Genomic DNA, 19,114 nt, shown 5'->3' with positions numbered 1-19,114 from the left:
AGCCTCAAGCAAGGCCAAGACACACTATTGGCTACAGCTGTTGTTTTAGTGAAAAACAAAGCTTGAGGTTATAACGAGTTGAGATCGCTTATTGACAGTGGATCCCAGAAGACGCTGATTTCAGAGGAAGCAGCACAAATATTAAGGATTCCCAGAATAAGGAGTAGTATAGAGGTCGAAGGTATCTCCCAGACTACTCAATTATCCAAAAATAGCGTCCACCTGACGATCAAACCAAAAATTCCAAGCAGCTTTAAGACATCAACGGAAGCATTGGTTTTACCAACACTCCATAGAGCCCTTCCCAGCAAAAAGTTTGCTATTGATATCAACAAAGAGTGGAAGGGCTACAGGCTAGCAGATCCACGATTCAACGAGCCAAGCAGAATTGACATGGTGATAGGTGTGGATCTATTTCCCCTGATTATGATGGAGAAAATAAAAACCGTGAATGGAATCTTGGTGCCCCTACAACAATAAATTCAATAAATTCATGCCGTCTATAACGGAGTCAACGCAGAAATGAGAGACGACTACTGGCCGTACACTTTTCCCCCCCGGAGAATGTCTAAATATGTGTTTAGACATAAGTAGGCAAACTATAAATATGTTCTATAATAAACATGTCACGGGACAGCACAAGTGGCAACTACAGATAAATACGATTGCAGCGGCCTATTGCCGGAGTGTCAAGTGACATGACCACGCGGGAGGCCTCAAACATAGATTTAAGAATAAAACTCAGCTGCATTTACCAACGCAGACTGCGGCGTCTTACAAGCGCTGCATTATATAATTAGATGATAAGAACCTATGTAAGAATGAATAAAAGGCGAAGCCCTCGCAGCAGCGAGTCAGTTAGATTCAAACACCCGAATTGAACTCAATAAGTGTACGCACAAGTGTATAGTGTGTACAATAGCCGTGCTCTAAACACAGGAGTACTGACCAACTGACACAAATAAACTACCGGATTTAATTGACTTCTGCATTACAAGAAATATAACATGCGAGAACCTAACAATAAAAGCATGCCTAGACCCCTCTTCCGACCATTCCCCAATATTAATTACATTACATGGTGGGCTAGAAGAAAACAACAATGACTCCCCTTTATTTAACCACAAAACAAATTGGAACATGCTTCGCGACATTGTAGAACAGAACATGGAAATATATATCTCTAACAGTAAACCCACAAGTGTTTTTGTCACTCATCCCTTTTTAGGCATTTGTCTTTTTCTGACTGTTTGTCTTCTCTATCCTCCGTTATGAGTGCCGAGTGTGATCGGCGCCCGCGACGCAGAGTACCGTATTGATTCGGGTGCTGTGTGTATACTGTGTGTTTGTAAGTACCCGCGATGTGCGTGGCGGGTAGCACCCGCACACAAAATAGTTCGGTGTGAGTCGAGTGGCAAAAAATTACACCTTTGCAGTTTTCTGGTCCAGAGGTCTTTCTGTCCTTTGTAGAGCATTACTCTCGGCGCAGCGCAACACTGCAAATGGGAAGCGCCGGCTTCCCAACGCCGAACGTTCTCAGGGCAGAGAACGGGATCATGGGGTGCGTCAGCATCGTTTATGGGAAGCTACTTAGTTGCTAAAAGAATATGAACTTGATTGTTTGTTAACTTACATGTTAGCGGCAATAAAAAGCGATTGCTTATAATTTGACGCAGTGTCTCTGTTCTTTTTCAATTTAAAATTGTGAGTACAAATATACATTTTTTACATGATTTTACAAATCATTAATGTATGTATTTATGTATAAACAAAGACACTAGAATAACAGGATGCGTAACGGGTATTCATTGGGTTTGCACTGTGCACCTACTTTTTTAGTGACGGCCAAAATCGCCCTCTCTTCGCTCGCTTAAAATTGAGAAAGTTAGAAATCTAAAAATAGAATGTGCTTGCTTTTGTTAGTAAAAAAAATAAACGTGAATGTGTATAAGTGTGCGTACTTATGCTAGAGGACGATTTTCGGGCCAAAACCAATTTTTATCTAAGAAACTAACTTAAATATTTTGAGTTTTGGCCCATTATTTTGCAAAATCACACACATTTACTACTATAAAACAATATCCGGAACCAATTAATAGCAAAACTTTACATTCCTGTGTAGGTTTATTTTATTATTTAAGAAAGTTCGTTCCAAACTTTTCAAATGTGGCAAAGCCGTTAACTGACCTTCTTAGAAAAGGGGAGCCATTTCCCTTGTCGGGTCCCGAAAAGTAAGCATTCTTGCAGTTAATCCTCATTCTGAAATCGAATTGCATACGGATGCGAGTTGCCATGTATTTCGGGCTATTTTATTGCAGCGACAGCCGGATATCCGCGAAATCTCGTTGTCATAGCTTTGAACTGGAGACCTTGGCAATCATTTATGTTCTGTGTCGTTTCCGAATATAACCGGAACCTAAGCTTTGTTTGATATTTACCGACTACAGTTCCTTTAAACTCTGAAAAAAAGGCTATACATTTTCGTATTGCCCGTTGGTCTCTTGAATTGGAAAGATTTAATTATTATAAAGCACATAGGCCGGGGTCAAACATGGCATTGTATATGCGCTTAGTAGGCAAACAGAGGTACTGAAAGAAGTAGAATGGATTTATAATCCGTGTCCGATTCCGTCAAGAGATGTTCTACCTTTTCAACTTAGTGGCCCTATCGAACCTCGTGGCCCCGTTAAGTCTTGTGGTCTTATAATCCTCATGCACTACTAAAGCCCTGCGGACTTTCTGAACCCTAAGGAACTACGAGACCTTGTCAACCTAGGAAACGTTATGCACTTTGTAATTCTAAGAAACGCGTTAAATCCGTTACATTTTCCCCGGAGGTTGAGGTTGTATGTGCATCCCCTCATGATATTGACCGAACAGATAAGAGATCATGAAATACGTCCAGTGTGAGAGGAGTGAAAGATGGTGAAGTTGAAAATTTTGTGTTGTTAGATGGGATAGTGTAAGATAGAAAAATAAGGGGAAACTGCGTATATTTGTGTTCCAAGTCGATAGCAAGAAGATATAATTAAGAAATTTCATGCATTCTACAATCACATGTTGGTGATCATTGATGCAATACGTTCACAAAGTTAAATTATATTCTGTCAATATTCTGTCAGCAGTACTAAAGAAGTAAATTGATCGTTGGAAAATATTCCGAATACTATAGGCGGCCTCGTAGAATAATTTCCGACATAATGTTGATATCATGGTAGACCCAGCGGCCTCTCAGGCAAATGGGCAAGTTGAGTGTGTGAACCGTGGTCTAAAACCTATTTTGGGAAAGATGTCAGAGCACCTGAATCAAGCCGATTGTTATAGGTTGCTTTACCGTGTAGAATACAACTAAATGCAGTGTAGCACAGAAGAGGCCCCTATTACAATGTCAATTGGATGCGAGCAACGCTGTCAGCTCACCGAATATTTTGAAGAGAAATTTAGTCAAGAAAAACCGCCATATCTGGATATGGTAAGGGACGAAGCGAATGAAAATATGCGTCAGTCACTGGCCCGTAATGATAATTTTGTTGATATTCGCAATGCTGATGTAACTGCAGGGCATTGTAAGAAGTGTGCACCCAAGTATCGTGACCCATATAGAGTAAGCCGCGCTTATAATAAAAAATATATATAATAATATAATATAATTAATATATATATGATCGAGGTCAATTTATTAGGTTATGCAAGAATCTTTATTATATGTATTATAACTTCATTCGACTACGGATTACGGCTCACAAATCGATTACACGAAAAGCGAAGTTCTAGTCAGGGTTTCCATGACGTTATTTAAAAGGGGACATGCAGCGTTGCCAGTAATATTAATATTCTCAACACTCTTTCTGAAAGCTGTATGTCTAACTTTACAAATAAACATATTCAATGCAATCCCATCATACCAACAAATTTAAAATGTTTAACCTTACACAAGTTTTTAGTTAGCACATCTGAAATCATATTTTCCGTTGGTACATACTCGATTTCAATTTTCTTATTCTTGTACAAATCTCTTGTATGATGATATGAAATTTGTAGTTCTTTGCAAGGCTCAGTGCACTCTGGTTGTCGCTGTATATCTACACTGCCGGGATATCGCCGAAGCCCATTTCACCAACAAGTTTCATAATATACACCGCTTCTTTAGCTGCTGACGAAAACCTCCGTAATACTCAGTGCCACGATCGATTGCTTCTTTGACCCCCAAGTAAATGCAGCACCTGCAACGAAGAAGGACCAGCCACTAAAGGACTTCCGATCCAGCCCAGTCCGCGTCGACATAACCATGGATGGGCTGACCATTGCTTTGGTAGTGCAACGTCAGCTCTGTGGCGCCCTTCAAATATCGCAATATTCGTTTGGCACCCACTTCATGCTCCATGTGCGGGTCGACATTTCTTTGTGCAAGCTTCGTCACGAAAAGTAGGATATCTGGTTGTGTTACATCAGGGAGCTGATCAATAACTGATGCGCCTTTTGGTTGACACGTTGGCAGCTTTCTTCATTACATTTTACTTGAAAGCCAGTCTCCAATGGTAACGCGTTGGCCTTACAATAAACTGTTTGTGGCCAATTGGAGAGTGCCAAGTTCACCATCGCGCTCGATTTCCATACCCAGGAAATGTTTGAGAACGTCGCCATCGACCACATCGAATGCGCCAGATACAAGCGCCTTCACGTTGTTCAGTTTCTGTTTGTTCGAACTCGCCACTATTAGGTCGTCAACGTATACGACAATAATAGTGAAGTTATTTCCAACCTTTCGTGTATATATGCAAGCTTCACTAACGCAAGGAACAAAGCCAAATCCTTGAAGCACCTCGTCCAACTTTTCGTTTCAGATACGGCCGCTTTGTTTGAGACCGCGCTCAGAATAGCTCTTATCCACAAACCCTTCCGGTTGCTTCATATACTATATACCACATCTGTCCGCTCTGATGCATGTACATTTTGTACTCAACAGGACTATGACCAACTTTATTGATGAATAACGTGCAACAGGAGAAAACGTTTTATTGTAATTAATGCAAAAACGTTGAGCGCAACCCTTTGCGACCAACCGGGATTTGAACCGCTCCAGTGTGCACAAGTGATCTCTCTTCACAGAAAAAAAAAAACCATTTACAGCCAATCAGCTTTTCACCTTTAGGTAGCTCTTCCAATGACAATGTATTGTTGGCACGCAGCGAATCAATCTCTTTCTGCATCGAATCTCTCCATTCCTTAGCCTGCGCCGTCGTTTGCTTTTCAAGGTTGTGCAAACGATACGCCTTCGCAGTCTCGGAGTATCCGACCAACATGTATTCAACACGTTTTGGTTTGAACTTCTTCCGGTTAGTTTTATCCAGTACAATCGCCCTCGCGACAAACACTCTCAGGTGAGATACCGATGGCTTCTTGCCCGACCACGCCTCGTACGGCGTCACTGCAGGCAACGTTGACGTCTCAGATCGATTTCGCAGATAGGCAGCCGTGTTAATAGCCTCTGCCCAAAACATCTCGTCAACAGACGCAAGAACTAGCATGCTCCGAGCCATCTCCACCAATGTTCTATTGGCACGCTCCGCCACACCATTTTGCTGGGGAGTGTAGGGAGCAGTTAGTTGCCGTTCTATGCCATTACTCACCAAGAAATTGCTAAATGTCTCACTAACATACTCTCGGCCGTTGTCTCGACAAATACTTTATTCTCCTTAAATTGTTCAAGTATTTTGTCTCTTGTCTTTAAGAAGCATACAGACCCATAGCGCGTTTTATCGTCTATAAACGTCGCAAAATACCGTGCACCGCCAATGGAGGGCTTATTCATTAGCATGTCAGTGCGCAAGGGCAAGACCTAATCTTTAATCTTTTACCGAATTTCTTTCCGCAAATCTTACATTTTGCACACGTTTCACGGACATGTTCTTTTATATGAAAACTCATGTTTGCATCCAAGCCGAACAGCATGCCATTTCTGGCCATCCTTTCTAAACTTGTGTAATTCAAGTGATCGAAGCGATTGTGCCATTTTTCCATTTGCGCTCTTATAAGCTGCGAGACAAAACACTTCGTTATTTCGTTTTCAAATATATACAACCCGTTTTTATTTTGTGCTTTTAACAAAACTTCATGTCTGCCCATTATTTTCACTTCATTATTTTCAAATATTACTTTAAGTCCATTTTTGTTGGCTTTCGCGACAGACATAAAATTGCACTGCAGTTCTTTCACGTACAAAACGTTGATCAAATCAAAAGATCGCTTGCGCCAATATAAGCGCACATTGTTCGTAGCCACAGTCAAAACAGTGAAATTTGTTTTTTTTTACGGACTTATCTTCTTCTGGTTTAGTTAACTTCTCTGTCACTTTACAATTTGCCGCAATGTGTCCGCGACGACCACACGACCAACAAGTGACATTCGATTGTGCGTTTGAAAAACCGTTTGACTGGCTTGGCCGTTTATCCGTACGTGCTGCCAATATTTTCTGCTCACTTGTCTCTGTGTATTCATCACATGCCTTCCTTCTTTCGCCTTCTTCAAGCAATTTGGCAATACGTCACGCAATTCGATTACAACAACAAAGTTCTCGAATGAGTCATTTAAACTTGACAACAAAATGATCGCAAGCATTTCATCAGTAACCGTTAACTCTATTTCTTGCAGTTTTCCAACTATATCGCAAAAACTATTCACATGCGTTACAATGCTCTCATTTGCACATATTTTCATATGTTACAATTGGTTAAACAAATTAACACGACGCGCGGTGCCTTTTGGCGTATGTATTTCCTTTAATTGTTCCATGCTTCCAACGCTCTTTTACAGTGCTTCACATTATTTATTTGTGACGGATTTATGCACAGCATGATGCTCGCAAGCGCTTTCTCGTCTTTGGCGTCGTACTGCTACTACTGATCATCACTTGTCCAGAAAGTCCAGAGTAATCGCGCACGAACAATTCACTTTCACAAGATCTGCTAAAAACACGTGTTTTTCACACACCGAGTCTATCAATACATACATATACATATATGTACATGCGTGTCCAGAAACTCCAGAATATTCTACTGACGAATTATACAATTTCACACGCACTCTTTTTACACGTAAGAATCTTTATTTGATATAGAGTACATGTATTATAACTTCATTCGACTACGGATTACGGCTCACAAATCGATTACACAAAAAGCGAAGTTCTAGTCAGGGGTTACCAAACGTAATTTAAAAGAGGACATGCATCGATGCCAGTAATATTAATATTCTCAACAATATATAGTACATATAATAAAATATTATGATTTAATATAATTTAATATACAGCTGTGTTCATAAAAATAGCAAGACTTGTTTAAGAAAACAATTTCTATGATTTACGGGCACATTTTTTTTATAGTATCATAAGGTATTTAATTTTATACAATTCAAGAAATGTTTCACTTTAATTCCTTCAATAATTTCGAAAATTTAGATTAAAACAATATAATAGGCAGAAATTCTGATGATCACTGAAATATCAGCTCTATAAAAAAAAATTAACAAAATTCAACATGGCTTAGAACTTAGTTTTGATTTTTAATGTGTTAATTGGTATTCAATACTTGGTTGGACAGCCTTTGTAAGCCAGCACAGCCTTACACCTACGCGACATGGAGTCCACCAGGTCGTGCAACGTTTGGGGGCAATTTTTTTTTTTCCCGTGCATCCTGCACAACTTGCCGATACTTCTTGCTTATCCTATTGGAATATCCATTTAAGGGCATATTCCATTCAGCATATGACAGTAAGACATCACTAAGTATATTTACATATGCGTTTTGGTCTATAATGCCATAAATCATATGTTATGGACTCATACCACTGTTAATAAACAAGCCCATACCAGGATTTTGGGTCCATTAATTGAAAGTCTTCAGTGGGTGTTTTTGGTACTCCGTGTTTGAGGTCGTCAGATATACTGTAGTGAACCAGTTCCACCAAATAGCACTATTCTTGACACATCAGTCCAAAGGATATTACGGCATTTGGAGACTGGCCAGTTAAGGTAGGTTTTAGCAAAGCTTAACCTTGCCTTAATATGCCTTGGGCTAAGTAGGGGAACCTTTCGTGGACTGCTCGCACTAAAATTTTGATTCAGTAGTCGTCTCCGAAGAGTAACGTCGCTGATTCCCAAGTTCATCTCAGACTTTATGTCCCTAACGGATGCAAAAGGATAGACTTTGCTGTAAGAAACAATGCGTCAATCCTCTATATCTGTGGTTTTACGTATGGTACCACGGTTTTCGGGCTTCCATTCCTATTTAATGGCATTGGATACATTTTGGCAGAACATTCAAGGGTTTTTTGAATGTCCTTATATGTTTTAATTTCTTATCTTAAGAATTACCATTCTTTTCTCCTGGGAGCAGTGCTGTACCCACTAAAATATAATTTTTTAAAATTTTTTTAATTTATTTAAATATACGAATTGACTTAACCAAACACACTTTTTTAGAATATATTAATAATTTCGGGACACTGATATTCTAATGAACAGCCAAAAAGTTGTGAATTTGCTCAAGAATGAAAAGAAAAAAGGATAACATAAAAAACTAACGGGACTTCCTTTTTTTTCTATCCACACATTCTATTTTACGAAAATAAGTGGAATAAAAAGTCGAACACAAAACGGGACATGGAAAAATACCGTTCTATTTCTTAGATTTTCTCGCTTTGATATTTCATTGAACACAGCTCTATATAATATTTAAAATTTTTTTACGAATTTAAGTACCTGAGGATGATTTAAACCAACGTTGACTCGGCTAAGCATGGCCAATACAAATGCCGCTGTTTTGCCTGTCCCAGACTGGCTTTGTGCTATCATATTTTGTGGTGGATCTGCAAGAAGAGTTGGCAACGCTGTTTCTTGAATTTTTGATGGAGTATTAAACCCCATTGCGTAAATTCCTTTTAACAGAGATGCTTTTCTAAATAAATATTTTTTAGCTTCATAATAGTTTTTGCAAAGATATGCTAATCCATTTACTTACAGGTGTAAAGCTTCAAATGTTTTTACGGAATGTAAGGGTGAATTCGGATTTTTTTGTTGAATGTCGAGAGATAACTTTGTGTTCACCAGCCCCTTTCCTAGTATTTTTATGAGGAGACTTGTTTCAGCTGGACTAAAAAATCAATGAAAATAAGTATTTTAAGTATTTATGAATGCTTTGATCTCTGAAAAAATAAAAGTTAAAAATTTTTAATAATTTTTTTTTGTCTTGTAAATTTCTATCGATCTGCCAATGATCATATTGCACATACTTTTTGCCACGCATACTCGTACGCCCACAAACTTTTTCTCATTTTATTCACCAATATTAATAACCCAGAAAAATTATGAAAATTCGCGTTCGCCTTTCCATATCTGGGAACCGGGAAAGTCGACTTTAGCATGCATTGTCTCTTTCCTGATATTTGGCTCGCCTCAACAATGACCGTATACTTTTTTGCACGCATTTTGGGAATACAAATAAGGTAAAACTTAGCAAATAAAAAAATTTGATATTTCTTAGTTAAGTATACAATCTTTTTTCGTGGTAAAAATTGAAATAAATAATTTTGTGGGGGTATTGTACGATCGTTCAAGTTATACTCGCTACTCGTAAAGTAAACAGGTAAGAGAAAATGTTTCCGACCGATATCATCAGGATCACTAGCTGATTGGTGGATTCGCCATGCCCGCCTGTACGTAAATCTGTATGAACTTCGAAATTTAGAAACTTTAAAAGTTAAAAAGATGAGATTAGGCATGTAGATTTCAGAGACATAGATGCAGTTTTTTTTTTATGTTGTAACGCCAACTACAACGCCCACAAACGGTCACACCCGCACTTTTGAAATATTGTTTATATACTTTGTCTGAGCTAAGGACAGCATACGGCATAATTTGTAGAGCGGTAAGAAAGTTGTGTCTGCTGCCATTAGTTGATTCTGTTGAAAGCGAGTCTAACGGGGGGAGCATATCGACAGCAGCCAACTCCTTATGACTTCTTAACAGTCGAATTTCGTAAATACTTAATACTAAACAATATTAATTCTATGCATTTTATAAGCTTTCTTTCGGTTCTTTTTAAGCAATGCATATCAGCCGGCATCCGCGGTCTTTCTTATGTACTCATTCTTTATTTCTTGATAACTTTTGTTGTTGTGGCCGCTATTCTAAGCGCAAATTCGCATGAAATAAAATGTATAACCTTTCTTAAATTAAGGCTGAGTTTTATTTGGAATATTAAGCTGCCAAACAAATTTTCTAGCCTGAAGTGCAATAATAACAGGAAGTCACTGTTTATTGCCTACAGAATAAAGGTTTGCAGACCGACAATTGTTAAGCAGGCGATTCCCTTATTTTGCACGTACTTTGCCTCTTTCCTTTGCTGTTTGACCGCGCATAACTTCGGACAAACATACAGACAATCCGTTTAGTTGGCGCACTTATCGCTTACATACACAGTCTGTCGAAAAAGATTGCGTCCGAATAATTAGAAATCTATTTTCTGTAAAGCTGAGATGTAGTTTTACGACCTCTTTTTTAACAGAGTAGAGATGAACAAGCTACCAGCTCTATATGGCCTCACATCTACAGCTTACATCACGTCTAAACGTTCCCGTGTTCCATACACGAAATATGCGGCCTTCATGTTGATTTTTTATACAAATATAGACAAAGACCCTGAGTTATCCAACATTGAAAAGCTGCAATACTTGAGAACCTGTCTGCAAGGACCAGCACTGGATGCCATTGAGTCGTTAGATATTTCATCGGCCAACTATTCAGTGGCTTTAGATTTACGCAATAAACGGTATTCACCACATGCACCATATGCATGCTGCTGCAATGATTGGATGTTGCTGGGAGGACACCACGTCTATGGATAAAATACCTTCGGCAAAGGAATTCTATGGATTTTTGGAAAGTCGTTGTCAGAAACTAGAGAACCTTTAGCATGCCATGTGTAGTTATACCTCAACATCTCAGGTGGGAACAAGTAGTAGAAAAACGTTTGTGTCCTCCCAAACTAACAACACGCCCGTGCATTCAACAATGCTGCCGTGTGTGTGTGGAAATAGGAACCATATTATGCTACACTTTGTGGCCAACTTCGCAGCCAGCAACTGAATTGCATTCTACCAATACTCTGTTTGGTTTGTTTGGCAGTCAAACAAATGCCTTTTCTGCCGTTAATCCTGAAATTAAAACTACATGCTCCCAGTCCAATAGTGTTGGACACAGTCACTTATGGAACCGAGCAATCTTCCTTTTTGTCAGTGCGGGCAACCGACCAGCTTGCTCGAGATGAAGTCTCTACTTATCGCATCGGATCGTTTGCTTTGCTAGAGGATTTCTACATAGATGATTTAATTTCAGGTGGCAACTTTCTGTTTGCAGAAGTTTCTGCAGTTTGATAACATAACATAATCCAGACCCTTGGTCTTGCATGGGATCCATCTACGGATAATTTAATATTTTTGATCTTGTCTCTGCCTTTAAAAAAGCTTAAAAATAAAAAAACCGAAAAACCTAGTAAGCGTTCGACCCTAAATGCAAGATTTTAGTGCAGCAATTTTTGAAGGCTAAACTGAACTGGGACAAAAGTCTTCCTTTAGAGTTGGATGAACATCAGCAACAATTTTGTGAATGTAAGCTGTTTAACCATTCCCAGATTAGTACTACACCCACAGGCTACAGTGGTAGGCACATATATCGAATAATATAAAACAATTGTAATAAATTGTGCGGATACGTTGATTGTTGTGGAACAATTGCATATACATACAGTGGTAGGCACACATATCGAATAATATAAAAGAATTGTAATTATTTGTGCGGAGGGTGTTGATTTCTTACTCATCAGTGTGATCGGTCTGAGAGAGAGAACCATTGCCTCTCTCGTTGCTTGGCAGACAGCTCACTCCACCGGTTCACACACGTCCCTAAATTTATTTCCCGTAATCGAAATCATCTGCTTTGTGTTTCCGATATTTTACATGGAACTAGTTGCAGTCTAAGGGAATTGTCATATGCTAAAGCTGTAGGGCGTCGCTACTGACCTTTTTCGACGAGAAAGACACTTTACGCGTTGACGGCCGGTTGGAAATTTGGCACTTTCATACGACACCCAATAATTTTCCCCAAACACCATCCTATAACCAAAGACAGAACAACAAGACTAGAATAACAATAACGGCCATACATTGGTTTTGCACTTCTTCGGTGACGGTAAAAATTGCCCTCTGTCTGCTTGCATACGCTGAGAGCGTAAGAAATTTAAAAATAGAATTTGCTTACTTGTATTGTATTGTGTTGTAAAAACAATAGACGAAAACGTGTATATGTGTGCGTACTTGTGCAAGAAGACGATTTTCGGGCCGAAATCAATTCTGATCCAAGAAACGAATTTACATATTTGGAGTATTGGGCAATTTCGTCGCAATATGATGAAATAAAATAATATTTAAAAATTCACGCCCTGACTATTATAATTTTAAAGTTTTTGAATATTTTTTTTAATATTCGTTTGTTTATATCGGCGCTTGAATTAGATACCGTTTACATATTAATATTTATGTTAATAATTAATTATATGTAATATATGTAATAATCGGTACCCAGGGAACATCACGGCGAGTGCATTGCAATTGTAATGGGGTCCTATATTTATATGACCTTTGAGTTTGTTTTTCACTACTTTACTATTGAAACAAAACGACTTTAATTGAATATAAACTCGGTTATATAGCGAAAATTTCATAAAATCGAGGACCTCAGCGAAAAGTCAACTTTAAGCAAACGGATTTAGAGAAATTAAAAGGAAAACTAAAAAGTTATCACGCTTTTCTTCCAACCCAAAATTGCGCACTTTTTAATAAATTAATATAAAATATATAAAATATAATATAATAAAATAATAAAACTGGATCATTTACATACAATATTATTAAGTCAAATAAATATACTAAATAATTAAAGCCAATGCAAAGGAAATTATTTTACCACTGTAATTTTTAAACATTTATTTTCCAAAAAGAAGTCGTTACATTGAGAAAAAAATCATTTAAATGAAACGTAGTGGAACATAAAAATGTATAAAATAAATAAAAATATGAAAACAGTTTGTTGCAAAAGTCATATCTTCAGCACGAAGTGCGGACACAAGCACTCAACACTCATTAATTTTTCTCACGCCGCCAGCTGAATACCCTAATGACAAGTTATTTATTTTGTGATGTACATAGATTCGGCTATTACTATTTCTAAGCTTTATTTGAATAATAATAACGTTAAGGCAATGCAAAACAAGAATTTTTCGCACGGTGCCTAGATTGGTGGTAGATTTAAAGTCAACGAACTTCTAAGGTGAAGGGCATATTTTGTCAAATTTACAATGCATGAGCATACGTGTGCACACATACAGTTGTCTGTTGTCATTGTGTGCGGAGAAAAGAGCTGTTCGCTGTAGAGCTCTCGGCTCTCTCGCTCTTAAACAAAAATTCGAGAGCCTGGAGCCACCAGGCTCCAATTCGAGAGCCACGCCGAAAAAATTGTGTGCCAATGACGTGGCGTTACGCATCTTGTTATTCTAGTGTATTTGCCGAAACCAAGCTTAAATATGTCTTGGCCAATCATTATGTAAAGCGTTAAATAGGTATCCACTACAACATGAAATTCTAAATTAAATTGGGACATTTGGACTGTTGATAGTATTTGCAAGTGGCTCTTATCTATATTGTCACCAATTCCTCTTGAAATACCTATATTATTAATTCTCTTGCCAGCTAATTTGTTACTTAATTTTTCAAAGAACATGCGGCTCCCGAATCGAAAAAGAATGGAAAGGGCTTATTCATTTGCATACGTCAGCACGCTTTTCGATGTATTTGTTATTGCCTTTGGGACATACAGACGCCATATGTCCCATTTCGTCGCATTTAAAACATTTTATGTTCGAACGATCTTTTAGCCCGCTTCCGCTTCCGCTGTAACCTCTTCCGTTTGTGTTAAATGTACCTTCCTTTCGAGCGAGGCATTCGTCGAATTTGTGGCCAACTTTCACATGGCACATGGTCTGCGACTGCACTCTTAACTGCTTCTTTTCTGGGCCAGAATTATCTTCGTTGTTACGTTTCTTGGCCTTCCACTTAGACAGCAACATTGTGACAATACGACTTCCATACTGGACAAAGCTCTCTCCAGGTTTTGGACGTCCGTTCAAAACGAATGGCAGCCGTCGTCTCAATCCCTACGAATCGCTGTATTAACAGTTCCTTAAACTACGGCTATCTGGTGATGCCAGAAAAGCTTATCTGCGACAGCCATTGCGATGCACTGCCATGTAACGCTTTGATCAACGCTATTACGAGCGCAATGCCTACAAGCTCATTATTTGCAAAGATTAAATCCACCGTAGAGCACCATGCAGATGGATCCGCTCCAGCTGTCAGCACAGAATTTTGGCAGTGTGACGTGCAAAGACTTTTCATCTAACGCTGAAGCTTTCGGTGCGTGCTATTAATGACAACCCGATCGGACCTCACTCAGCTGCAGAGGCTGTCTGTGACTCTGCTGCAGTGCTTGTCAAAATTTCACCGTAATGCTACAATTTCATCAGAATGTGAAATCATAGAAACAATTCCCAGAATTCGAAGAGTCGCGCTCCGACATATATATATATAGTAAGTTTATATATGTATATAGTAGAATAAAATACATATATAGTCACGTATTCACATAATTAGCACTGTCCAAAGAAATAAGAATATGCAGATTGGCAAAATCAACACAATCCACATTCACTCATTGTATACTATCAAAATCCCAAGCGGGCGATCTAGCTCCCGAAATAATATAAACAAAGGGGCAATAAGTGACATACTCACATAATCAGCACTTTCAACAGAAATGAGAATATGCTGAGTGGGAAGCTGTATCAATATCCCAAGCGGGCGAACTCGCTCCAGAAATAATGTAAGCAAAAGGGCATTTCACTGGCGCATTTTATAATCCATTTCTCGCAAAATTTCCCAACGCAAAGACGCGAACACCCTTCAACTTGGATTACAATTCCAAATCGGTTAAAGTGAAAGTGGAATATATTAATTAATTAAAATAGTTTTCTTAAATAATTCCCAACACAAAAACCCTTTCACTTTGATTATAATTCCAATTCAGTTGTCTAACCCAAAAAGTGGAAGTGGAACCAGACCACTAAAAACAAATACAAAACATTGCCGCACGCCGCTGAACGATAACAACCTTGCCGAAGCCCGTCGGCAGCTAAAAGACATAATGACATTTACACCCTCTACACCTTCATAAGCAGAGTGGACTACTTGATTTCACTCTACCAAACAAATGATGTGCGACAACAGAGGATCCTACTTGGAGCCACCGAAAGGAACTTGGACGGACACGAAGATCGGCCTACCCTCGAAGAGAGACTAATTGCAGAATTCAAACCCCAAACACCGAACTACAAGCTATGGAGAACTTCAGAAAGACTCCTTTATTTATATTATCATCATGACAGACTTAATATCGTTAATTACTATTGCACAATGTGAGGAAATTTATGAAGAAAATATTAGTTTTGAACTGAATAAAATTCCGGAAATCCATAATAAAGTCTCAAATCCATATATATTCCCTATATTTAAAATCACACAAATTCAATACAAATACAAAAACTCAATATCGACCAGGTTATCCACAATATTCTCAATCCTTCAAATCGATAAAAATTTGCAAGACTAATACAAATGTGTAAAAATTTCAACACATATTTCAAAAGTGTAGGCGTGAAAGTTTTCTGTGGTTTCTGGGCGTTAGAGTGGGCGTGGCAACATCTCAACCTTCTAGCTTTTATAGTTCCTGAGATCTCGTTCAAACGGACAGACGGACATGGCTAGATCGACTCGGCTATTGATCCTGATCAAGAATATATACACTTTATACAGTCGGAAACGCTTTATTCTGCCTGTTAACATACTTTTCAACGAATCTAGAATACCCTTTTACTCTACGAGTAACGGATATAACAAAAAAGAATAATATAGTCGAGTTCCCCGACTATAAGATATCCGTTACTCAGCTATGGTGAATGCGCACGCATTCTTCTGGGAAATCGACAAATATTGGGGAATAAAATGAGAAAAAATTTAAAAATTGTTTTAAAGTGTGGGCGTGATCGGTTTGGCGGCTTTAGGGCGTCATAGTGGTCGTTTTTTGGCGTATCGATAGAAATTTAAAATGTGAGCGCGACAGTTTTTAGCTGTTATAGGGCTTTAGAGTGGGCGTGGCAACATGGGCCAACAAACTTGCACTGCGTTTATGTCTCTTAAATCTGTATGCTTAGTCTCAACTTTCTAGCTTTTATAATTCCTGATTATTTCGACGTTCATATGAACGAACGGGCAGAAGGACATAGACAGATCGACTGCACTATTGATCCTGATCAATTATATATATTCTTTAAATGATCGGAACCTTCTACGTGTTACACACTTTTTAACGAATCTAATATACCCATTTACCATATGGGGAACGGGTAAGATTACCTTTCTTTTATATGTATGTACATTCACTACGCGTCACTAGACTAGCGCCCCTTGAGTAAAATCTTTGATGTGATATTTAGAAAACTGTTTAAGCGAGAGCTTTGAAAAACCTCTCCCTCAAGAGTTGAATATTTCTATAAACGAAAAGTATATGGAACGCAGTTTTTTGTTTACAGATTTTTATTTAAATAAAAAAGAAAAATAATCCATAAACGGGTTAATCAAAATTGGGTTATCTGGATAGCGCCCTTTACGATAATTTAGGTGATTAACACTTTAATATATATATAATTAAAATGAGTTGATCCTCCTTTGTTTCCAAGGACTTCACACATTCGTCTGGGAAGTAAATCGTATAGTTTTTGTAGGTAATCCAAAGAAATCGTAGACCAATCTAGTTTTATTTCGGTGATCGATTCCTATTGATTGGCATATTATTTACCATCCCCGCATGTTTTTTATTGTATTAAGGTCCTGGGAATATGGTGGCCTTTCCAAGACTTTTACATTTTCGCCTTGAATCCACGTTTTTACCGCACGTGCAGTGTGGATTGGGGCATTGTCGTTCTGAAACTGCCATTCTAGATTTCCAAAAACGTTTTTAAAATAGGGAAATTCAGTTTTTAATACACAATTAGAATCATTCGCGTTCATTTTTGGTGTTAACTGCAATTCACAGGAGCCATGATAGGATACTGCAACCAACCCGACTGTGAAAGCGATTGAAAATGAGCTCCTCTTTACGCAAATCATGATAGTATAGACTATAGCCGTCTGGTTCCTCCAAATCAATTTTTTCTCCACCGAAAATACAATATAATGCCACTCGCTAGACCAGGTCATATTAGCTCGAGCAAAACTCAGTCGTGCTCTTTTTCACAAAGAGGTTTTTTTTTCCAGTTTTTAGTGTTTTAAAGGTTTAGCTTTCTTAATATCCCTTGAATCAACGATTTGCTCGGGTTTTCACCACTTTTTTCTCGAATTTTGGAGTGGGAATTGTAAGGTATTTGACGTATGGAGCTGCGATCTGCCGCGTTAAAGAAAATGTTATTGTCACCTTTTTAGTTTTTTCCACAAGTTTACTTGTTTTTCATAAAATTGGCTATGGTTTTGCAATGTCTGCCGGTTTTTCTAAAATTTAAAAAAAAGGCAGACCGCATTTATAGAAAGCTATGATTTCGGATTTTTTCTGCAAGGATAACAGCGTTCCTCTTCGCATTTTTTTTTGCAAAATTAGAGCAAACTTTTCAATTTAACAGCATAAAAAATTGAGTTGTCCTACCTTTCAAATTATTGAAGATATTCAAAACTGCATGGGGGAACGCTAAACTGAACGTGTCCAAATTTTTTCTCAAAGAGAGAAGGAAGAAGAACCAATAGCATTGATAGATTTTCGTGCAATGGCCAAATACAGAACATAAGAAACGAAGCCATGCAGGGGGCGCTAATCTGATGTCGCGCAGCGTATAATACCTAGTTTTCAAAATAAATTTGAACTTTATATTGTTTGTCTTTTAATATTTAATATAATTTAAATGAATTATGCACACCCACACAATTTTGTTTTTTTTTTAAATATTTAATATCGATTAAATGATTTAAGTAGCCAGTAGCCAAAAACCGTCGTTTTAAAAGATACTTTTTAGTTTTTAAAAAACCAATAGAATCGATGTTTGTTTATTGAGCTGGTAAATAACCAGATGTTTTGAACTTGTAACTCCATGCATATGGTCAGATTTCTCTGTTGTCGCTTGGCTGGTACAAAAACGTCAGTCCGACATTGGTTTAGGTTTGCCGGTACGCTGTCGTAAAATTAACGCTCTTAGGGAGCTTGTAAAAGTAAATAAGTAAACAAAGAAGATAAACCAAATAATTTAAACGGACTTATTACATTCACGCAGAATTTTTCGTTTAAATTATTATAATAATCTTTTCCATGTCATTTATTAAGATATAAAAAAGTAAAATACTAAATTAACACAGTAATGCATGTGGATGTAATAGTTATAGTAAAACTTACTCAGCGACATCGAAATCGGTTTCTTCGCCAGATTTAGAGTCTAGGTTAAGTTTGTCGACCTAAATAAAACGAATGGTGAAATATATTTACAAACATTTAGATTAAAAGGCAAATACCAGCTTAGAAACCTCCTGGTCCTCAGCTTTTTTAGCCCAATCACCCATTTTTAAATAGCTAAGCAGAATTAAGAAGTAAATTTTATCTTTAAAGGCAGAGTGACCAAACGGTCTTTCCTCATAATGGTTGGTACTGATCTGTTTAATAATAGCCTGTTTCCACGTGGCTTCATCTAAAAACGAGAAATTCTAACATTCATCATTTGCCAGGTTCGACAGGTTTTACGATCCATAAATACACGAGCATATAAAATGCATCGTGTTAAAATGGGCATCGATTTCTTAACTTTTAATGTGATTAAATGGTGAATTATTTAAAATAAGATATATAATCTTATATGATATCATGTGTTCAAAAAAATTGTTTGTTGCTAATAAGGCAGGACTTAAAAAGTAA

The 19,114-nt window shown here is 37.8% G+C and overlaps 1 protein-coding gene and 1 long non-coding RNA gene across 5 annotated transcripts in view; both read right to left on the bottom strand.

Annotated features, from left to right (window-relative positions):
- The window catches only part of LOC6739795 (DEAD-box helicase Dbp80), a 53,346-nt gene extending 34,482 nt beyond the window's left edge, over positions 1-18,864 (bottom strand). For all 4 annotated transcript variants that reach the window (XM_016168968.3, XM_016168969.3, XM_044923852.1 and 1 more), the window contains exons 1-4: positions 18,718-18,864; positions 18,602-18,660; positions 9,021-9,152; positions 8,762-8,957 (exon numbers count right to left, since the gene is read on the bottom strand). In XM_016168968.3, coding sequence (XP_016033109.1) covers positions 8,762-8,957; positions 9,021-9,152; positions 18,602-18,660; positions 18,718-18,765 — 435 coding nt within the window. In that variant the 5' untranslated portion in view covers positions 18,766-18,864. The remainder of the gene's footprint in view (positions 1-8,761; positions 8,958-9,020; positions 9,153-18,601; positions 18,661-18,717) is intronic.
- On the bottom strand, positions 6,112-8,755 carry LOC120285684. The gene is made up of 2 exons (XR_005544908.2): positions 7,871-8,755; positions 6,112-7,810 (listed from the first exon to the last, which is right to left on the bottom strand). It is a non-coding gene; the product is annotated as an uncharacterized LOC120285684 (long non-coding RNA).
- Positions 18,865-19,114: the final 250 nt, after the last annotated feature.

The sequence above is a fragment of the Drosophila simulans genome, unplaced genomic scaffold (genome assembly GCF_016746395.2).
Source record: "Drosophila simulans strain w501 unplaced genomic scaffold, Prin_Dsim_3.1 Segkk87_quiver_pilon, whole genome shotgun sequence".
Taxonomy (NCBI): Eukaryota; Metazoa; Arthropoda; class Insecta; order Diptera; family Drosophilidae; genus Drosophila; species Drosophila simulans.
The sequence above is the reverse complement of the archived record's forward strand: the minus strand, read 5'-3'. Positions and strand labels throughout refer to the sequence as shown.